The 23,299-nt window shown below is 40.2% G+C and overlaps 2 protein-coding genes across 5 annotated transcripts; one reads left to right on the top strand and one right to left on the bottom strand.

Annotated features, from left to right (window-relative positions):
- The first annotated feature begins 1,710 nt into the window (after positions 1–1,710).
- myo1ca (myosin Ic, paralog a) lies at positions 1,711–17,344 on the top strand. Of its 4 annotated transcripts, none has more exons than XM_075487917.1 (33): positions 1,711–1,796; positions 2,321–2,549; positions 5,014–5,172; positions 5,271–5,386; positions 5,883–6,081; positions 6,245–6,325; positions 6,486–6,665; positions 6,748–6,846; positions 7,039–7,152; positions 7,235–7,306; positions 7,409–7,528; positions 7,609–7,691; positions 7,843–7,948; positions 8,050–8,130; positions 8,227–8,318; positions 8,394–8,488; positions 8,598–8,644; positions 8,784–8,864; positions 9,036–9,141; positions 9,619–9,736; positions 9,822–9,935; positions 10,656–10,732; positions 11,075–11,143; positions 11,504–11,588; positions 11,681–11,840; positions 11,930–12,013; positions 12,108–12,201; positions 12,301–12,356; positions 12,442–12,577; positions 12,835–12,905; positions 12,982–13,079; positions 13,174–13,273; positions 13,406–17,344. In XM_075487917.1, the coding sequence occupies exons 2-33, from the start codon at positions 2,532–2,534 to the stop codon at positions 13,430–13,432; spliced, it is 3,138 nt and encodes a 1,045-aa protein (XP_075344032.1). In that variant the 5' UTR covers positions 1,711–1,796; positions 2,321–2,531; the 3' UTR covers positions 13,433–17,344. The 4 variants fall into 4 exon arrangements, with proteins under 4 accessions (XP_075344032.1, XP_075344033.1, XP_075344031.1 ...); XM_075487918.1 differs by lacking the exon at positions 1,711–1,796 and adding an exon at positions 1,924–1,975; XM_075487916.1 differs by lacking the exon at positions 1,711–1,796 and adding an exon at positions 2,036–2,209.
- Positions 14,107–16,950, bottom strand: LOC142401930 (uncharacterized). The gene is made up of 5 exons (XM_075487382.1): positions 16,933–16,950; positions 15,150–15,302; positions 14,923–15,024; positions 14,351–14,629; positions 14,107–14,265 (listed from the first exon to the last, which is right to left on the bottom strand). The coding sequence occupies exons 1-5, from the start codon at positions 16,948–16,950 to the stop codon at positions 14,134–14,136; spliced, it is 684 nt and encodes a 227-aa protein (XP_075343497.1). The 3' UTR covers positions 14,107–14,133.
- Positions 17,345–23,299: the final 5,955 nt, after the last annotated feature.

The following is a 23,299-nucleotide window of genomic DNA, read 5'->3' as shown; positions in this document are numbered from 1 at the left end:
CTGAAATTGAAATCAGGCAGAGTTTTGTTGCCAAAAAAAGAAAAAGGAAAAGATCTAACTACAGGGAGAGGCATGTTTGAGATATTTTGCCTTTTTTTTTTTTTTAATCAAATAAGGCTTTTGACAAAGTTTCACATATTTCTGGGTGTTTTTGTTAAAGGGTTGGACAGAATCTGGGTATCGGGAAAACTTGAGGAAGCCAGAAAATTAGTGGACTCTATAAGGTGGGGAGGGTAGTTTAAACTGATCTACTCAGTCAAACCAAACATATTGTAGTCAAGTCAATTCCCACATTCTAGTAGATCAAACATTGGCCTTTGGGTTACCTGCCTTTCAGAGTAAATGATGGATTTACACACAATTAATAGAACAAAAATGTTGAAAGGTATAGTTCAGACTAGAATCAAACATGAAACAATCTCCTTTAAGGAAAATCTTGAACATCAGGAAACATCTAGGAAGGAAATCCTTCTCAGAGGAACTGCTAAACAAAGATAGGAATGGTGACTGAAAAACAACTCGGCTTGGACAATAACACCTCTTCAGCGAGGAGGATCAACTCTACTCTCAAACTGCAGTTTCTTCCTGTTTGACTCGAGTATCTTTTCTAGTTTGGTGTCAATAAAGTTTGTATGTGCAGATCAAAGAAACTACACATGTGGGAGAGTTCTCTCATGTTTTTACGCCTTCTATGTCTCGTATGTTAGTAACAGTGCTTCCCAGGACTGTGTCTGGTGTATATTCTGGCTGTGATACCTGCAAGCAAACTTCAAACTGACTTTCTCGGTGACTCCAGAATAAATGGGGGTTAAGTCAATGGATTCTGTCAGAGCGAGAGAATAAATATTGTCCTCATCTACTGTGAGAGCTCCATCAGGCTCAAATTTTGGAGGAAACCAGGGTTTGAGTCAGTACCAGTGAGCACCTAATTAACTCAGTTTATTCACTTATATGTCACCCCAACAATAGGCTCAGTTTTTTAGCATTCCTTCATCTTGATGCTACTTTGTAAGCTTTGAAAACAACATCCTGTAGTATAATTTACTGGCCACTAAATGCAGAATATTTCTTCACTGCACTGTTTAGCTTTATTAGGTTGATGAAACAAAATGCCATTCTATTATAGGCAAGTTTTAGACCCAAACTAAATTACTTACTATCAGCCCATTGTGCAAGTTTCGATTTAGTTTTGTGCTCTATACAAAGCTAATGGACAGTAAAAAAAAAAATAAATAAAACAAAACACATCCAACTGAGATGGAATGCAATGAGAGGGCTGATGAAGAAAAGGGGTGTAAACTGCCCTTTAAGGTCCTTAAATTTTCAAATGAATGAGCCGGTTTCAGTTCTTCCCTTTTTGTTTACACCAGATACCTGGTTTGGTCGGGTGAGTGCAGCCAGAGAGGGAAAGAAAGACCCAAAAGGAGGAGGAAAAAGACTTCTCAGTCTGGGTAACATTATTCAGATTCCTCTGTGCTGGATATATGACGATGCTGGCAAAGGAAAGCGAGAGAGGCAATGAGTGAGGGAGGTAAAATGAAGTGAGAGGAAAGATGAGGAGAGGGAAACCAGAGGAGGGTGCTGTTCTCTGAGAGAGGGGACGTGGCCTAATAGCACTCCCAACACTGCCAGAATGGGAAGGAACATAATGAGAGAGGAATCTGATAATCCACACACACACATACTCTAAATTAGTATGTAAAAGATTTATGGCTGTTGCCATGAAAACCAAACAGATGTGGAACATAACACCTCCGACTAATATCACATCTGCAGAGGGAAATTTCTACGATGGTGTAAGTTATTTCATCAGCAGTGGAGAACAGCCAAAGAGAAACAGGCTGACTTTCTGGCGAAACACTTCCATAACTCACATCCCATGTGAATCTGTTTCAGCTTGTGGGAGAAGAAGGGAGGGAGCGAAGTAAACAGGGAGGGAAGGACAGAAAGAAAGAATGTAGTGAGATCTCATCATGTGAGTTTCTTTTTTTTCATAGCTGCACAGTGATTATATGTTTGTAGTTTAGGGATATTAGCAACTTTTTCCAGGCTCTCCCATGTCCCTGTTTCTGCAGCTCTTTTTATTTTTTCACAATCCAACAGCATACTTTCCCTCGACTTTTTTTTCTTTTTTTTTTCACTGTGACGTGTGACTGGAGTTCCTGCCCTTGTTTCTTGCAGTATAATTTGGAGGATAGAAAAGAAACTGGTACAGAGGCGGTCATTTCACTTTGACCTGTCATGGGCGAGACGGATTAAAGGTTTAACCAAGAGGAGCTGCAAGTGTTTTGGCCTAAGTGCGTGTGCTTTGTCCTCACAGGGGAGTCAGGCGAGGGGGAGGAAAAGACAAGGAGAAGGAGACGGAGCTAAGAGAAAGTGACTGAGGGGAGACGAGACAAGTTGTGGAGCTGTTTCGCCCATGGGCGAAGGTGAAGGTACAGCTGAGAAGTCTGTTTGACACAAAAGGAGGAGGAGCACCAGTTTGAGGGGGAACCACCACTTCAGCACTCTCCCAGCAGTAACAGGACAGGATGAGGTACCAAGGCAGGGTAAGATCTTTGCCATGATGCTCATTGCTGTCTTTTCATGCTTTCGGAGCTGTTTTTTGCATTGTCTGTTCTCTTAGAATAAAGCTTGAGATCCAATCACCCTGGGAGACACCACACAGGGAAAAGCAAAACAGAAGAATGAGTCACTTGGATATTTGTCTTTCCTGTCAATGAGTCACGGTGTATTTTGGTTTTTGTATAGGCTGTAACTGAAGCTATCCAAATAGTATGAATTTGGTGGTTTCCATCATATCCATTACTGGCACAAGTTTTCCCTGGGACACAGTGGTGGGAGATGCCTTATAAGGAAGACATTCTGTATGTAGTCAGCCCAGCACAGCTTAGTCATGGGGCCTCGAGCCAAATCCTACTGTTAACCTCCTCACTCACTATCACTGCAGCTGCACCCACAAACCTGCAGATTTCACCAAAGCTTTCTGGTGCTCAGTGTCAAATCCCACATTAAGCACTGGAGCAGTGTCTGCCAGATCAGACTCTCCCTGCTGTAGGAAGCAGGCCTTAGGTCAGTTCTCTGTGATAACAAAGCTGAAGGGATTACATTGTTTTCTGTTTAAATCTCACTCCCAGGTGGGAAGCTCTTCAGGTATCTCAACCACAGAGTCTCCCTTAAAATGATTTTCACTTCCCCGAAGATTCCATTTCCTCATCAAGGCTTAAAAACAAAGCATTGTTTTATATTCAACTTCTTCAATTCTAAAGTTTATTTTGGTCCACATGTTACGGTGATGCAATTCTTAAAAAAACTTAAACTGGTCAGAGTTAGATCCTTGAAAGCGATATTTGCGTGGTGTTTTTAAGTTATAAGAAAAAGAAGGGTTTCGCTTCTCCAGTGTGTCTCAATGCATAAAACCATTAGGCTCAGTGCACATTGCACATTACTGTCAGCACAGCATCTACAATACATTACAGATTAATTAAAAAGGTTTTAAAGATCAAAGGAAGATGGAATGAAGGCTGTAGGCCAAGCAAGCCTTTTAAAGCTCAGCGCCAGTTTGTGCCGGCCGACATCATCTAGCTTTAGAGGTTAATCTCAACACAATGAAATTCAATAACAATGTAGAAGACCACCTAGAGCTTTTAGACACTATCTTTGTGCATTTATTAACCACTTGCACTGAATAAAGTCAAACTAAAGTAAGTGAAAATTTACCTGTGCAGTTCAAGCTAATTACATTTTTCTAATGCATCTTAACCTCATTTAAGTTTAAGATGGCAAATCATCAATGATCATTGGAAATGTTTTAATTAGCTGCAACTTCTCCTCTAACAGCAATTCAAGGTTATTTTTCCTCACGTAGGTATCATGGCTGGAAATGCAAGTGAGGCATGCGAAAGAAAAAGTAAAAATAACACTGACATCCACTGAACACCTGCCCTTATGTTGACCTTAGCATTCCTCACATGTATCCTTTGGAAAATCTAACTGTGAACTGTATTTACTATCTGTGGGAAGCCCACCTGCAAGTGGGAGAACAATACTCTGGAGGAGAAGCAGGGAGGAGGGGTTGGAGTGGAAGTGTCTGCTGACTTTCCTCTGCTCTTGGCTCTCTTCCACTGTTGTCCTTGTGTGTGAGTGTGTGTGTGTGTGAGAGTGTTTTTCTTTTCTTACGTTTCTTCCTGCATCAAGTGTTCAGAGATAATGACCTTTTAGCTGCATTAACCAGCCAAATGAGACCCTTGAGAGGCTGTTGCATTCAAGAAAAACAGAAGTCCTGTGGAAGTCTAGCCCCTTTGTTCCACTTTCTGCTTCTCTCATGACTGAGACTTTGATACTGAACATAGAGTGCTCTAAGTTTGGTTGGAGTGTAGTGGATTGTTTGCACACTGAATTTCATTATCACCAGTAAGTACTGACTACTAATACTTGTAAGTGCGTTTGCATGCATGTTGTTGTTTATGTGCTATCTTACAAAAGAATTTCCCATTTCCGCCCGGTAACTCTGACCTGCTCTTTAAAATTTGCTATCATGATGCAGTTGACATGTACACACATTTTGACAGTGGCACTGGTTTAAACCTTGTCTGGGGATATAGAAGTGTGTTTTTTGTACATACATCATAATACACTATCTTACCATCTCATAATAGAAGAGTCTATCCTCTCTGTTTATCGTTTGGATTCCTTAAATGTCTCCCTTGTTTAATCCTGGCAAGGCTCGGTGGAACTGTTTTTACTTTGTCTGTCCACAGATCTATTTAGTATCTAGTCATCATATAGCCTCATATTTTCAACATTTTCTTGAAAAATGTATTGTTTTTCCACAAAATGAATCTACTTTATAAAATGTTCTGTGACTAGTACAAGATGCTGGTTCATAACTTGGTGACAATGACAGGCATCGGATAAAATGGGGTCTTTTGTGCCCCCTGCTTGTCAACTGAGGGTTATTACATTTACTCTTCACTTTCACTGACACATTTAATCTCCTCACTCTTTGTGTAGGAAGTGGACATTGACGGAAGAGTGCGTCTGGTAATGGAGAGCGCCCTGACTGCCCGGGACAGGGTTGGGGTTCAGGACTTTGTCCTGCTTGAAAACTACAACAGCGAGGCAGCCTTCATAGAGAACCTGCGACGTCGCTTCAGAGAAAATCTCATCTATGTAATGAGGCCAAATCTCTTCACATGTTCCAAAACATTTAGGCTTGTGTGGCTGGATCTAATTTCAACACTATGTCTCTTCCCCTGAACGCGCCACAGACGTATATTGGCTCAGTGTTGGTGTCAGTGAACCCTTACAAAGAGCTGGAGATTTACTCCAAGCAGCAGATGGAACGTTACAGAGGGGTCAGCTTTTATGAAATATCGCCTCACATGTGAGTCACTTCATGGTCCTCAGACATATTTGTTTCATTGTTTAGATTAGAACATAGAAATGGTGAAAAATTTACTTATTTTTTCAGAACACCAGTGATCTTTGAGCCAGTTAGACACCAGGAGAATACAGCATCCAGAACTTCCATAAAGGATTCGCTGAATCTTGTGATATCAGAGATATCATTTAGATTATGAACTTTGCAGGTTTTCATTGAAACATGTTAATCTGCTGAAAGCAGTCACACAGAGTGGCGAACCTCTCCTCGTCTTTACTTTCGCAGGACTAAACATCTCTGGAATGATCTTCCTCAGTCCTTTTAAAAAGCATCGGAGCATTTGATACGTTGATATTGATGTGACTTTAAAGTTTCTGTCACTCCGAACAGACAAGCATAATTGTTACATTCATTTACCAAATGTGCACTAGTGTTTGTGTTTTTTGTGTCTACACTGAATGTCACTGAAGCCTTTTCTTTTGTTTAATGTTGCCACCAGCTATGCCTTATCAGACAACACTTATCGGGCCATGCGGACAGAGCGGAAGGACCAGTGTATTCTCATTTCAGGTGAGAGTGGAGCAGGTAAGACAGAAGCATCCAAGAAGATTCTCCTCTACTACGCCGTCACCTGCCCCACTAATGATCACATGGCTGCCCTCGGTGACCGCCTGCTGCAGTCAAACCCTGTTCTGGAGGTATGCGATCCTTAACTTTAGAAACTGAACAGCCAACATTACCAATGAATTGTACTATCTGATTGATATTAAGTACTAAATGCTTTTCTTTTGATTGTTTAATTTAATCAAAGCATTGATTCTTTTCATTTTGCACCATCGCTGTGTCTTTTTCCTGGCACAGGCATTTGGTAACGCCAAAACACTGAGGAATGACAACTCAAGTCGCTTTGGAAAATACATGGATGTCCAGTTTGACTTTAGGGTAAGTGTTTCTTTCTTTGTCATACGCTGTAGGAAGCAGAAGCATTTAAACAACACACTTTTTTTTATTGTTAAACTATAAATGTCTTAAACATTTAAACCTCTGTAATGTTAACCAGAATATAACGGCTGCTTTCCCTATTTTTTGTTTGCTCTCCAAGGGAGCACCAGTGGGTGGACACATCCTCAACTACCTGCTGGAGAAATCCCGTGTTGTGCACCAGAATCACGGTGAAAGAAATTTCCACATCTTCTATCAGCTTCTGGATGGAGGGGACGATGACTTGCTCAAAACACTGGACCTAGAAAGAAGCCCTCAGAAGTACAGCTATCTGGTCAAGGTATAGGATGTTTGGTGCAGTTTAGAGGTCTTTGCAATTATATTATCAGCTGCGGTGTCATTTGTAATATTTTTTTCTGTAGGGAAATTGTCCCCGAGTCAGCTCCATAAGCGACAAGAATAATTGGAAAGTAGTGATGAAGGCTCTGCCTGTGATTGGCTTTACTGCAGATGAAGTGCAGGTTGGTAAGAAGTGTAGCAACACTGCTGCTCGTGTTCTCTCGTTCATTAAAATGAAACATTTTGTGCAGCAGAGGCTTTGGCTCCGGGCTGGGCAATGTTTTGACAACTAAACTATTTTCATTCATGAATATGCCCACTACAACAGTTAATCTGTGAGGTTGATTCAAGCTGTTTTTCTGGTCGGACATCAGAAACTGCTGAATATCATCGCTGGTGTTCTCCATCTGGGTAATACTCTCTTTGGGGAAGGGGAGGAAGGAGAAGCTTACATCACCACAGAGACCCAGCTATCAAACCTTGCAAAGGTCAGGGCAGTCCCACATTACTGGATGCTCAAATATGCACAAAAGCAGCTTTGCTGAGAGCAGATGTGTTGTTGTTTTGCAGCTGATGGGTGTTGATGTCTCAGCCCTCAAGGAGGCACTCACTCACAAGAAACTCACTGCCAAAGGAGAGGAGGTGATCGTCCCCTTGTTAGTTTCCACAGGGTTTCACTTGTTTGATGTGTGCTGAGGGATCTGTTTTTAAGATCCCTGTTGTATTTGTCTCTGTGCATCACAGATGATCAGCCCACTAAATTTTGAGCAGGCAGTGTCCGCCCGGGATGCTTTAGCAAAGGCTGTGTATGGTCGGACTTTCACTTGGTTGGTGGAGAAGATCAACCAGTCACTGGCTCTGAAGGTGCAGTAACAGCTCTGTGTAAATTCTCCAATTATGTTGTGAGGCTGCTGCTGCCATTAAAGTGTAATTTATACATGCAGGATGAAATCTACCACAGCAGCAAAGGCTCCTCAGTCATTGGGCTCCTGGATATTTATGGCTTTGAGGTCCTACAGCACAATAGGTATGACTTAAAATAATCTCCCTATTTTCTGCCATATCTTTAACTGCTTTTTAGCATAATCTATTAACCAGAGTATCTTTAAGCTGCACTCCATCTTTTTCACACAAGTTCTTTGTGTATTTGGCCTAATTTTCTGTGCTTCTGCCTCCAGTTTTGAGCAGTTTTGCATTAACTACTGCAATGAGAAGCTCCAGCAGCTGTTCATAGAGCTCACCCTGAGATCTGAGCAGGAGGAATACGAGACAGAAGGAATCGCTGTAAGTCCCTTTATTGGTTGGGTAGTCAAAAACAAATAAGTTTGACGCTTGTTAAATGTCTGTATCTCTGCTTACAAAACATTTCTGTCCTTATATTGTAGTGGGAGACAGTCCAATACTTTGACAACAAGATCATTTGTGACCTGATAGAGGAGAAGCACAAAGGCATCATCTCCATTTTGGTGTGTATGACATTTGCTAGTGTATGTACTTGGTAATCTGTGGTGTCTTTCTCTTTGTCATCGTCTGCCAAGTTAAATTCCATGACTGTGTTTCAGGATGAAGAATGTCTGAGACCTGGAGAGACCTGCGATTACTCCTTTTTGGAGAAACTGGAGGACACAGTGGGTGGCCATCCCCATTTCATCACGTAAGTATCGTCTAATTTAAGTCTACTGCTTTCAGTCTATGCATATTAGTACATCTGCATCCATGTATCTTTCAGGCACAAGTTGGCAAATGGAAAAACTCGCAGGGTAATGAGCAGGGAGGAGTTCAGGATGTTGCATTATGCAGGAGAGGTCAACTATAATGTCAGTGGTAAGTTGTAATTTGTCACACTCAAACATTTTTTCATAGATTTCCTCAAAAGCTTTCATTCATCACAGAGCAATAACCCACATCATGCTATGTTTTTCCCCTATTTCAGGTTTCCTCGACAAGAACAATGATTCGCTCAATAGGAACCTGAAAGAGGTGAGGTCAATCACAGTGTAAAAGGTAGAGCCTCACCACAACCTTTCCAACTGCCGTGTACCCTGATGTTGTCAGAGAGAAGGAGAATAAGTGGGCGTGCCGTGTTGACATGTGGGTTTGCGGTTTGGTTTCTGTGTAGGTCATGTGCCAGTCAGACAACCATCTCCTAAGTCACTGCTTCCGCAGAGAGGAAGTGACTGGCCAGAAACGTCCAGAGATGGTGTGGATTCTTCCATTCTTTTTTTTTTATCCTGTTTATGTGTTTCTGCTGCTGACACATCGTGGAAATACAGACACTCATGACTGTTTTTCTCTTGCTTTGTGTCACTTGACGCAAATGTACACATCTGCAGAAAATTTCCCGCAGTTTCATGTTCTATTTTTTCTTCAGGCTGCCACTCAGTTTAAAAACAGCCTGATGAAACTAATGGAGATCCTCATGTCCAAAGAGCCATCCTATGTACGCTGTATCAAACCTAATGATGCCAAGCAGCCAGGTACATTTTGACATAGTGTTGTATGGATTCAAATATAAAAACTGCTTTGGAGATAATTAGTCTCAATAAATTGAAAATAGATGCTATATGAGAGAAAAATGTAAAAAAAAATAGCTTATCTGTATTTTTCCTATAGTCTAAAGAATTTTGTACTCATGGATTGATCTTCTAAAAGGCTGATGCTCATGTTGCTAATGTTCAACAGTTATACATGAGTCAGGGAAAGGGTTCAGATTATGTACTCTAACTGAGGAAGAAACAGGAAGTTTTGGATTTACTTCCCCAGAACATTAACACAGGGATAGAATCTAAAAGCCAAGTTAATGCAGATCTAAATCATATACCAAGAATGTTATTTTTTTTCCTTTGAGGCGTAGAATAGCTTCAATCCCTTATCACAGGTAATTGTGGTAATTGTGCTGTTTACTGTGTTGTTTGGCATGTGTTCAATGCAATGAGTAAGCACTCTGCCTACAGCACGGTTCGATGAAGTTCTGGTCAGACACCAGGTGAAGTACTTGGGTCTTATGGAAAACCTGAGGGTCAGGAGAGCTGGCTTTGCCTATCGGCGTCGCTTTGAAGCCTTCTTACAGAGGTGACTGATGTCTTTTCCAAATGATATCCAGCTGCTGTTGACTTTGTTTACCTCTGTCCTCATAGTGATGTTCAATTGCCTTTAGGTACAAGCCCCTGTGTCCAGAAACGTGGCCCAACTGGCCTGGGATACTCGTAGATGGTGTTTCTACGCTGGTCAACCACCTAGGCTACAAAGCAGAGGAATACAAATTGGGAAGGTAATTGGAGGAGGAGGACAGAGCGGCAACATTTTGTTAATAAAATTAGAATCAGAGATTTGGGTCCAAACACACTGCATGCCTTTCCTAAAAAAAAGTGGGATGCAAAAACAGACATAAATAATCGTTTGTAAATCACTGAAAATGGCAAAAAACTCATTTAACTGTGCGAACAAGAAATGGTCCGCACCCTTTTCTGGGCTCGAGCTAATTTGAGACGACTGAGGTGAAGTTGTAAACTGTCCTGAAACACTTTTACATATCATGCACATCAACGTGAGAGCATCATTGATATTTACAGGTTTTGGATTGTAGTAAGCTACCATACAGATAAATGGCTTTTAGGGAAGGCCTTTTTTTTTTATTTCAGCAAGACGATGCTACACCACATTCTGCATGTTTTACAATAACATCAGTTCATGGTAGTGAAATGAGTCCCAGTGCTAAACTGGCCTGCTTACAGTCCAGACCCATCACCATCTAAAAGCATTTAATGGATTATAAAATGAAAAAGTAGACAAAGGAGGCTCCAAACTGGTGAGCAGCTGAAATTTAGTTGGAAATGGGAATTGATTTGATTATTTCCTGAACAGTTAAAAAGTAGTAATCATAAATCTAGGCTATAAATGTATGCCTAAAATGGGCCAAGTGCAGTTTATTTTAAATGTAAATGGCATATCACCTTTTAGTTGATCATGATTTCTTGCCATCTTTCTGCAGATCGAAAATTTTCATCCGCTTCCCAAAAACTCTCTTCACCACAGAGGATGCACTGGAGGCAAAAAAGCCAGAGATTGGTATGTAACAGCGGTTTAGATTAGAAACATGAAAGACAACGACCGCCAGTCAAACGTACCTTTGTTGGGTAATCTTGTAAGATGTTTAGGGTATGAGAGGGTTAAGGATTCTTCTTTTATAACTGACAGTAAAACATTCTCTCAGTTACACATTTTATACGTAACCATAGAAAGTGCAGTAAGAAATGCACCTCACGGATGACAAACACATCTATACAGTGTGATGAACACTAAGATGAGTTATGAATCAGTTCCTGTGCTGTAGACATCCACGGCAGATCAGAGAACAGCCGGAATAAAAAGGTGAAATTCACTAACTCTCTCTCCTTTGTTGTGCCCCAGCGGTGATCCTCCAGACATCATGGAGAGGCTACAGAGAACGAGCCCAGTATCAACGCATCAGACACGCAGGTTTCCTACTGCTTCCATATCGTATACCACCTAAACCATAGTTGCATACGAAGTTTTTATGTTTGCATAGTTAATGCTCTTTGAAATGATTGTTACTGATTTAATCTCAAGCCATTTGTATGTTTATTTTTCTTCTTTTTTATTGATAATGATTTTGAATCCCTGCCATTGTCATGCTGGGACCATCTGCTTTAATCATGTGCACAGAAATGCTTAGTTTAGTGGGCCGATGGCAGAATGTTTTCTATCATTTCTTTTCTGCCTCAGATGACTTTGTGTTCATTTCAACTATCCTGTACTAACTTTGGGCTGTTCTCTGTGGCTGGGTTGCTCTTCATAAATGCATGTATGTGTATGTAGTGATAGTGATCCAGGCGGGGTGGCGAGGGATGAAAGCACGTCAGCGAGCTAAAAGGCGTCGGCAGGCTGCTGAGCTGATTCGGAGGTGCTTAACTGATGCTTTCTTACAAATTGTTTATGTACCTGATTTTGCTTTCTTGTTTTTTTTTCCAACCTAATTTCTGTCTTTTGTTTCAGGTTCATAAAAGGCTTCATCTACCGTCATGAGGAATACTGCCCTGAGAATGAATACTTCCTGGATCACGTACGCTATTCATTCCTAAAAAAGCTGAGTAAAAACCTGCCAAAGAGTGTTTTGGACAAAAGTTGGCCGACACCTCCTCCCTCCCTTGTTGAGGTACAAAGACCCCATCTACACTTAGAGTTTTTCCAATGAGTGAGAATGAATTAGGCTTTAGATTAAGGGGATTTTTGCACTCTCTACAGGCCTCAGATCACCTGCAGAGGCTCCATTTGCAGAACATGGTGATCAAGTACTGCAAGAGGGTCCAGCCTGAATGGAAGAAGCAGGTGCATTAGAGGACGTGACCATCCTTGCTTTTCAAAAAATGAATAGATCTAATTATCCATTCTTTATCTTGCTTGATTTGTGTGTGTCCTCTAGATGATGCAGAAGGTTGTCGCCAGTGAGCTCTTCAAGGATCAGAAAGACAGCTACCCTCAGAGTGTTGGAAGGCTGTTTTTGGACTCCAGGCTTGGTACATACTCATATAACTATTGGTTAACCCAATACTTGGTTAACACCACAAATTTGCAAATATATCACATTCATAGACACTTTCAATTGCTTTATCTAGAACGTGAGCAAATCAGTCTCAAAGTCCACCAGACTCTCGGCAGTGACAAAGTGCAGGTGGGATCTAATTGGAATTGTTGAAACACATAGATGATAATAGTAAATGTTGCCTCGCAGTAATGTGTTTCCTTTTGTTTCTCAGTATGGAGTCTCAGTGACAAAGTATGACAGGAGAGGTTTCAAGCCTCGCGCTCGCCAGCTTCTCCTCACGAACACCTTTGCTGTGCTGGTGGACAGGACCAAGATCAAACAGAGGATAGACTACTCCGCTCTGAGAGGTGAAAACCTGCTCAGAACCTGTGCTGTGAAAAAGTCTTGAGTCACTACTTATTTCTTTACATATTGCTAGGAAAATGGGAAATAGTTGCAGCGATTTATTTAAATATGTAAAGAATGTACTTAATAGAACCGCGATATGTAAAAAAAAATAGCGACTGGCTGTTGCCGCATTAGGGCCATTGAACCAGTAACTCCCAGTTATTTCACTGTGACCGTGTTCTGTAGTGGAATGAGTTCAAGCTTTCTTTTCAAACAGGCATCTCTGTGAGCTCTCTCAGCGACGGGATGTTTGTTCTGCACATGCCCTGTGAGGATAACAAACAGAAGGTACAGCAGGACACAACAATCCTAGTTGTTTACAAGTGTGGAACAGCACAACTAAATCCAGCTGTCTCTCCCTCAGGGCGATGCGGTGCTGCACTGCAGCCATGTGATCGAGGTGGTGACTAAACTTGCTATGATGGCCAGCAAGATCAACTATGTCAACGTCAGCCCGGGCAGGTGAGGCTCAGTCTGATGATTGCTCTGTGGTGTTTGCCGACTCAACTCATCATCTTATCCTCTCCTTATGTGTTTCTTCGGGTGGGGCATGCAGCATTCGCTTTGCTGTCGCTCGAGGCAAGGAAGGAATAATTGATTTCATCAGGGGTTTAGAGCTGAAGGTGGCCAAAGGCAAACGGGGACATCTGCTCGTGGTGAGTCAGAGGCTGTTCTGGTATCATGTGGGGAGCCTGCGGGGGCATTGGGGGGGGGGGGGGGGGGGGGTTGTTGATATCAAAAAAACATTTCGTCCAGCTGACTGTGTTCAATCTGATTCCACTCTTCAGACTGCTCCTCGGATCAATGCCGCATGAAGAAACAGAAAAGAGCAACCAGATAAACAGTAATCCTCCGAGCTGCTCTGAGGACTGCTGCTCAGAGGTTTTCTGCTGTTTGTTAGTTTGCAGCCGACAGGATGAAACCACAGAAAATAAAATGTACTCAACAGAAGTAAGATTTCACATTCTGCCCATATACTTTACAACTTTATTATAACAAGAGGGTTTTGCTATTGATAACCAAGGATTTTTTGAATATTATAAAATCATAACATGAAGTCGTCACTGTTTCAAATGCTTCATCTTTTTATTGTAAGTCTTTCACAACAGTTTATCAAACACAAAATGTCCTCTGTAAAGCACTGTATACCTCTCTAGTAAGAGAAACCAAACAAACCAGTTTAAAATAAATAGTATGTTAATAAATATATCAATAAATAGTAAATATTTCTTTGGAAAGTCCAGAAGATTGAGGTTGTGGTGGAAAAAAAGGATGTTGAGGGGAGCTTATGTCTGATTTACAGTTCGAGGTGAGACAGAAACTCTGGGAAGTACCCAAGAAAGCCCTAAAAGTACAATTACACATCATGTAATGAAAAAGTAGACTCAGAAAATGTTAGCCCCATGTACAAATTGAAGTTATCACAAGTGCTATTGCAATTCTCTCTGACTTGCTGAGTGTAATGTTTAATGTTAATGTTTCTGTGCATCTTTGCGCTGTCCTTTTCATCGCTGTATCATTTTTGTTTTGTTTTTGAAGCCAGTAGGAGAAAGTCTCTCGCTAGCTTTGTGAGATATAGGTCTAAGTCCCTGAGGACGATGTAACCCTCCACCCGGCTGTCCCATAGTGTTTTGGTACTTTGTCCCGAGTTCAGGTGCACCGTAGTTGGCTTAATCCAAGATTCCCTCATGGAGCTCATCTGCAGGAAGAAAGCAAAACAAAGTTTATTAGATCAGTTTTGGTGTCACTTCCTTTAAAGTCTGCGTGGGTGAGAAGGGGGAAAAATGCGGGGTGGATTTCAGTAAGAAGACAGTGGACACCTGTCTGCTGACTTTGCTCATCAGCTCCCGTAAGTCCAGTTGAATGTGCTGGATGCTCTGAGGTAAAGTGGTTGGGGCTGACTGCACCACCGTCTGCTCTTTCTCTTCGTTCTCCAGCTGTTTTCTCTTCCCTTCCAGCATATTCCAGTAGGCTCGCACGTCCCAGAAAGCGGCATGCAGTCTGTCCCAGTCCTCAACACACAACAAGATGCAGCCACATGATTATGCAATGAAAATCTTGCTCAACCACCCTTATCAATGTTTGAAGTTCTAAAAGGGGCATTCCACTGAAATTTTCATAAATTTTTATATTCTGTAAGCGCAGACATGTCGATGATGTCATCCAAAAATGGAAAGAAAATTCCTAATAAAGTTAGAAATGTCAGAATTCTCAGGAAACGTTGACAGTGCTTTTTGCAGAATAGCAACCAGTGAGTAAATGAGTGAATACATTTCTAAGGAATGGTTTAGAAAAGAATACTAACCGACAGCTGCAGCCACTTGTTGAAGTCTGTAGAAAGAAAAGGCAGGTCCCTCAACTGTCGGCTTCTGTCCTCAAAATGCGTATTACCCAACTGCTGTGCCTTCTGTTCAAATAAGGAAAACAAGGCATAAAGAGAGCAATTTGGCTGAATAAATGATGGATGTGAACAAAGCTGGTCTGGAATACAGTAGCCGCTCACATGAGCAAGGACTGATATTTAGTACTCACATATCTCCTCAGCAGCTGTTGCACGCGGGTTCTAGTGGACTTTGTGAGACGAAATGAGTTGTTATACCTCTGGACAAATGATGATGGAGCAGAAGACTCCATACAGTTCAGGACACAACCAAGGAGGAAGAGTGTCTGCCACCAAACAGACATCTGGAACAGACACAGGACCAAGGTTTTATGGTCTATAACTCTGAACTTCACAGATCGTCATGTTTTATTATTAGAATCTATGTGGGACCTGATTCATCTTAAGTTAGTGCTGTCAAAGAGCAGATTATGGGGCTGTGTTTTAGTATAAACTGCCCAAGTTACAAAAAAGTTACCATGTTTAGCATCCAAGAGGACGTTTTTAGTATTTTTACCAGAAATTCCACACCACAACTTTCTTCTGCCCCAGCCAGCTGGTACCCACATATATACAAGTTTCATTCTGTTAGCATTTCAGTAACCCTGTCAGTGGCGGAGTTGCACATGTATAAAAAACAGAAGTGTCTTGATTCCTCTAAATGGTTTCACTGTGGAAGGAAGCATTTTTTCACAGTCTCTTATTGGCCTTGCATCAAAACATGTCTCTGCAAGGTACTGAACTGCTCTACAGACAGCAGACCCCATCAGAGCTGGCCTGCTACAAGCCCACCAGATTAAGTACCTAATAAAGAAGTGTTCAGCTCCCATGTTGAGACTCATCAGAAAGAAAGAAGACACAAATATTCTTTTTTATGTGGCTAACTGTATTCAGTTCTGTCATTGCTGTTGAAGCAATAGTCCTCTTGCTGAGTCAATGTGTTTCTCATTCACTGAAAACATGACAGCATTCTTTTGTGTTTTGCTAATGTTCCAGCTCATGATGACAGACACTAACGAAGCTTTGCACAAACCAACAGCACAAAAAGTCAGATAAACCTGTAAAAAACTGTTTAACAATGTTTTTCTTCAGGTTTCGACGTGCTCAGTGAACGTGTCTATAATTTGAGCCCCAAATAATTCCATTCATTTATATTCAGCATTGCCATAAATTATGTTGTTAAATATATACACACAGTTCCATACTGTTGGAATATGTAGAAGAATAATTTAATTAATCAAACTCTCATCTAGAATATCAATATTTTTAAGATGGGCTTACCTTGAGGGAGATCAAATGCTTAAGTGAAGCTCCCATACAGTAGCACTCTCTATATATGTCTTTTTCTTGCTTTCAGTTTCTAAGAGATCTGGAGTTTTTTCACCCCCCCCCCCTCTCTCTTTCTTACTTGATGTGTTTCTACATCTTGTCTGTGGTTACCAGTATGATTCAGAAGCAGTAAGGATTTTTTCTCCAAGAAACTTAGTAGTGACCTATGACTTTCCCCATGGCTGATCTAATTCTCTGTATATTTCACCATTAATCCTTCTGTGAGCTCCCAAGATGCTTCACCTCATACTGGGAAATTCAAAGTTTAATATCACACAGACAAGAAACCAACACAGAAATCATAATCAAGTTCATAGCAATTTGATGTGTCAATGTCGATCGAAACAATCAGTAAATATTTCTGTAAATTTTCATCACATGGTCCCTTAACTCTTACAGCAAAAGTGAAACGTTTTCAAACAACTAAATAACGAAACTTCTGTTGTTGCATGTTTTTGCATGTTTTTGTATGTTTTCTTGTAAGAGGATGTCTACAGTCTTGACTTTGCAAATTAAGGGAATATTCTAAGAGTCTCATGATGATGACGAGTAATTACCAAAGCAGTTTCACTGAATCTCACTCACAGGGAAAAAAAAAAAACATACCAAAGGGTGCCCAGTCATCGTGATAGCTTTTTTTGTCCTTGTAATTTGTAAATTAAATAAATAAAGTAATCAATAAAGTAAGCTGATTCTGATGATTCTGATAATTATTGGAAACAGCAAGTGTTTTCAAACAGCTGGGTAAGCAGAGACATGCTCTGCTGGACTGTATGCAGTTGGATTGCTGCGACCAGTTAACCATTTTTTAAGTTAAATTAAATTCTTTATTCATGTGAGTTTGTGATTTGCTGGGTCTATTACTGTCTTTTAACTGTTTATTATTGTACTTTTATTTCTTTTTTTATCCCTATTGTACTTTTTATTGTTTTGGACCACTGAGGAATTCCCCTTAATTTCATTGTAAATATAATTTTGTTTTAATTGCAACGACAATAAAGTTATTCATTCAATCATTCATTCATAAGAAATGTAATTAAAGCTTGATTTCTTTTTTAAATATTGATAAATGGAATTTGGATTTTTTTTTTTTTTTTTTATTGGTAAATATTTGTAGAGGAAGTAAGTATATAAAAATATGTGAAATATTTATGTGTGATGGTTAGTGCTGTCGACTCACAGCAAGAGAGTTCCTGGTACGAATCCCAGCTGGGGCCTTTCTGTGGAGTTTGCATGTTCTCCCCGTGTATGCGTGGGTTCTCTCCGGGTACTCCAGGTGACTCTAAATTGTCCTTAGGAATGAGTGTGTGCAGTGATGATTGTTAGTCTTGTTTCTCGCTGTGTGGCCCTGTGATGAACTGGGTGTAACCTGTCTCAGTGGCAGCTGTGATGGGCTCCAGCCCCCGGTCATAGAAAATGGATAGATGTGCTATAAGATTACAATATCATAAATAAAATTACCAAAAACTCTGTGCAGAAACTGCAGAGTACATGCTGCAAATAATAATAATGATTATGAGAAGAAGAAGAAGAAAAAAAATGAGAAGAATAATAATGATAACATGAGATCCTGCCGTAAAAAGCATGTCACTATGCTGTTCGTGCTGTTGTGGATCAGTGACGGGAATTTCCAACCAGAGATTCATATAGTGACTACAAATTGGTAAGTCACCCAAAATTCAAAGGAATGAAAACTGAATGAATATTCTGTCATCATGTTGTGCTTTTAACTAATGAAAAGAATTAGTTGAAATAAAGTTTTAAATAGTGAAGAGCTGTTAAAGATGTGTCCATTTTTCATGTTTAGTATGCAAGATGCAAGGTTTCTGATGAATGTTTAATTCTTCTGAAGTTTCACAAAATTAATTCAAATGAAAAAACACAGCAGTTTATGTTGCTGTGTTGTCAAGCAGCTGGTGAATGAGGACCTCTCTCTTTCTGCCTGAAATTAAATAACTAAATCATAAGGATAATGCTTCTATTTGAAATAAAAATGTTCATCAAATATAAATTTTTTATCAGTTTGGTCTGTAGGATGGTTCTTCCTTTCAAACAACTGAGAAAGTTGATAAGAGCAGGTCTGTAAGGTCCCTTTTTGAGTTGTAAGTTAAAAAACATTACATTCAAGAAGCAAATCAAAATCACTCTGAGAACATCTGGAAGTGTTCACCATGTTTTTGGAGCAAATGAATAAATCTTGTGAAATTCATTCCCCAACAAGTCCATGCAGTTGGTTTTAAAACTTTAAACTTAAATACTCTTGTATCCTTTACAGTTCCTCATCAGTGGAGGTTTCAACCGATTTTGTTTCAGTGTGTCTCTGTTGTCAAACTGTAGAGTCAAGAGAGTTTTTGTTCCTCCTTTACTGTACAGCTGAGGCCATAAGTTAGAGTTCATTAGGATTCAACCTCACACTCAGGACAAAAATAAGCACCGGTGGAAAACCTTAAACTGCTGTGTTTTCAAGTATGTTCGATTCAGAATGGGACCAATCAACCTAGCATGCATGTTTTTGGACTGTTGGAGGAAACCAGAGAACCCAACTGGCACAGGGGAACATAGAAACCACCCGCAGAATGGTCCCAGTTAATACACTGCAATGAGATTATTCACAGGTAATATGAACTGCATCAATCATCTCATTACAATTCAGTGCTCTGCAGTGATAAGTTGGATTCTGACTATCATGTGGACGTCACACTGACACGTACAATCAACTAAAACATTGTTGGATGATAAAAGTAGCCCCTCTGGCAATGCCTCAGCAGGACAAAATGCCCTGCAACACTGTTTAAGTTGTCTTTGACTCAACGAACACGATCAAGAGTTCAATACACACCTGTCTTCCCACCTGCCCAGCATCAACGATTATGAGATCTATGCACCAGAGCAAGAGTTATCCATGGCCTCATCCTTCTATGGGCAGGGCTCAAAGGATCTGTTGCCAATGTCACTGTGCCAGACACCACAGGATAACCACAAAGGTCTCATGTTCATGCCACCACAGCTCGTTTGGCTGCACAGTGAAGACCAATAGTTACAGTTACAGTTTCACAGTGTTTCCACATTATATTGGCCCAAGGAAGCTGGATTAAAAGTACTGTTCACAGCTCAGAACTTTGAGGGACTCCATGTTAAATTTGAGCTGGTTAAAGAGTCATTTCTAACATTTCAAATAATTCTGACTTATTGCATAAAGTATGGAGACAGAATCATAACTTCCTGATAGAATTCAAATTGTGGTTGACCTCTTTAAGTCCTGTGATGGACTGGAGACCCGTCAAAGGTATACCTCGTCTCTGGGCTCTAGTCCCTCGGACCATGGACATAATGAAGTGGGAACGGAGAATAAATGAGTGAATGAATGAATAGATTCTTCAAATCAAGCCGCAGTGGTTTCCCACAATTGCCCACATTTCCACCTCCTGCTTTTGTTCTCTGTAACTAACCAAATCAGTAGTATACTGTCCCTTTTTAACCTAACCTAATCATTTCATACACCACTGCTACCACTAACTAGTCAGTTCCCAGTTTCCTGCATCCTGCCTTTCCTCGCCGACTTCATTGTGAACAGTCATGGAACCGGCACACAGCACCTCATGAAGCGCAGTAAGAAATCAGTTCTTTTGATTAGATGTGTACAGGTTGTAATAAACGTGTCTGTATTTGTGATGATTGTCCAGCTCCTTTGTCTTGTTGTATTGCTGCTGTTTTCAGTTCTCTTTTGTAAAAGGCCTCTTGAACTGCAGAATAAAGAAAGCTTCAACTGTCTGAAACTGTATGTTTTTATTTAAAGCAGAGGTCTTCAACAGGGGGTCCGCGGAGGTACTGCAGGGGGGTCGCGAAATCTTTGGTTGATTAGATGATTTAAAAAATAAAAAATAAAATAATAATAATTTTTTTTTTTCAAACAGTTTTTTCTCACAAATTGTGTGCAAACGTGTGCCATCCACAGATGCTTTGAGGATTCATTGTCCCATCTACATGCATGTTTAAAGTTAAAATCTGTGGATTATTTGAATAGCTCAGTGTTGTATGCAAGATGTTTATAAATGGCAGTGGCACGGCCACCTTGTACCTTGCACATGTTTAAAATAAAAACATGAATATATTAACCTGTGTATTATTTGAATAGCTTAGTATTGAATGTACAATAACAGAGTAGCTATGTTTATACACGGCACTAGGCCCCGTTAAATATAAAACACAATTGTATGCCATATAAATAGTAGGGGGGTCCCTGCTCCAACTCTCCATCAGTTTGGGGGTCCCTGGCCTGAAAAACGTTGAAGACCCCTGATTTAAAGTATCATGTTGTCAATAAACGTACAGAAACAAATTATTGAGAATACATAGAATCACCTGCTTTTACACTATGAATTAAGATCAAGATTAAGATCAGCTGATTAAGATCAGCTTTATTGTCATGCATACACACGTCAGTTTCACCCGTCTTTGAGTGGCGAGAGTGACCCGCTGTAACCACTGAGCCACGGCCGTGCCAGGGCGAACTGATACAGGCTGAAAGAAACTGCAAGAATCTTCACTGGTCGAGAGTGAATCCTTGAAGAGAAAGAAAATCATGCGCTCCAGTTGAACTGTCATGATGCGGTTTGTAAATGAGGAAGAGATATGTAGAAAATAGGGCTTCCCTCATTTTCAATATCTCCTCCTACCGTATTCCCCTCATACAATTATCTTACATTTCCCATGTGACATCCAGTTTACCCTCAGTCTATTTTCAGTCTTATTCATCTGTGGTTTCAAGCATAGATTTTAGTTTTGTTTTGCATTTCCTTCCTACTTTGAATCTTCTTTTCTAAAATGTTATCTAATCCACCCTGACTTCTCTATTTCAATTTATTGTAAATGGAGCATGCTTTTATCATGTGTATGATTAATAAAGCTCTGAGTCATTTTGGTTATTTGATATTGAGGCATTGGAAGGGCCAAAAAGCTATTTTAAAATAAGTAAAATGTAATATATGCAAATTTAAGACTAATTTAAGTTGTAAATCTTAATATGTATTGTCTGTTTTCTTTGGATGTGTGAACTAGTTCATGGAAGTTAGGTTAATTGAAATTGCTGCGCTCATGTCTGTGTTTTATCAGACACAGGATTTGTCACCTTTCTGGGCGATTGCTTGCCTAAAAGCACTGACACAACAGAGTCTTTCTGATTTCCAGAAGAACATAAAACAGCTGCACAAAGCGTAACTGGGACAACAACACGTTTCTGATCTGCTTTTGCACAAGTCATCGCGTGACCAGAGGCTTTCTATTTCACTTGGATCACTGATTTAAAAGAAAGGGTTGGGGTTAGGGTTTGATGGGAAAAGCCTAATTAACTGCTGTGGTCTGTATTGACTCATTTATAATAGGAATTCTAAGGAGAATTTGGTTTCTTGTGCTTTCTGAGACATTGTGGATACACTTAATAAAAGCATTTAATTTGTTTTAATATTTAAAGACTTACTTCCTACTAGAGATATTTCAGTGATGTTGTGTTTTCCCACATTTATTTATCATGGGCTGACAGTTGGGCTGACCCAGCAAATAAAAAGCCCATCATAGAGTCAGACTTTAAGAGATAGAAAAATCTTTTAAATGTAGTATTCACCTTAGATCTAACTATCCATCGACGCTGCCAAGGTGCTTTACGTGTGACAGACGAGGGACAAAACAAACTACGACAATTATTCTGTACCCACAGAGCAAATAAGCCTTAACCTTCAGCACCCCTAGCAAAAAAAAAACGGACTATCTGAGGTGAATGTAGATGATTAGCTTAAAATAAATAGCAGTACCAGTTGTTCAGACATTCAGAGGGATAAATAAAGTACAACAACCAAAATACATCTCATTATTATTATCTCATCATTAAAAAACATCCACTGCTGTCAAAGAAATAATGACAAACAAAATCTAATTAAAATTGGTACTCCTTGATATGTTGGAATAAAATGGTACAGTCCATGTGTACTCCACATACTCTGGTGTGACAATTTAATGAAAACTCTGAGTTACATCAATCTCCAGGTCTCTATGTGCAGTTACTCATCAGTTAGAACAGAAAGCAGAGAGACTAAACATGTACAGTGCACAGTGAAAATGAGTACACCCCTGTTGAAAAGTAACATTTTGAACAATATTTTAATACACACACAAGTTATTCCCAAAACGTGCATAGAGTAAGTTTAATACAACATCTGTTGAGCTTACAACAGAAAAGAAAGGTCAATAATATAACTTAAATGACCTATTTGTCCATTTTTGTGAAATTATGCTGGTGCAAAAGTGAGTACACCCCTATGTTAAACTCCCTGAGAATGGGCCGTGTTGGCCCGAAATGTCATGAAATGAAAAGGCATTAAAAGGGAGGTCATCGTTGTGCGTTTCATCCTTGCCTTACATTGAAATTTTACATTTTGAGTCTGCACCAGGCTAAAAGAGACGTGTGTGAGATTTGACTGAAATCCTATGGAGAGTATCATGATCTGCTTCAGTAGTCACAGTACATGTTGACAAGCATGTTTCTTTTGGTGAAATTCAGCTTCCTACTGTTGATGGCATCCATACAGCCCCAAACCATGTCACTCCCACTACTATGCTTGACTTTAAGCATGGGGCACTTTTCTTTGTACAAATCACTTTTTACCACCACACATGCTTGACACCATCGAAAGCAAATTTGTTTATCATTGTCTCATCAGAGACAAACAAACTAAGGATATGGATTGCTGGAACCATGTCCTGTGATCTGTACTACATGGCCGTGATTATCATAGGGCAGGCAGCCAGACTTTACAAGAAACAAACATCTGAGGACAGCTGCACAATCACAAGAGAAAAGCCAAAATGCAGTCAGACCCGGCAGGGTCAGGAGCTGACATGTTTAGACAGCTTGATGTTTGAAGTATGGGGGGGGGGTATCATCCCAGGACTTCTTTGCGCAAGAACTGTTGTGTGTAGC

Source organism: Odontesthes bonariensis, chromosome 16 (genome assembly GCF_027942865.1).
Source record: "Odontesthes bonariensis isolate fOdoBon6 chromosome 16, fOdoBon6.hap1, whole genome shotgun sequence".
NCBI classification, from domain to species: Eukaryota; Metazoa; Chordata; class Actinopteri; order Atheriniformes; family Atherinopsidae; genus Odontesthes; species Odontesthes bonariensis.
The sequence above is the reverse complement of the archived record's forward strand: the minus strand, read 5'-3'. Positions and strand labels throughout refer to the sequence as shown.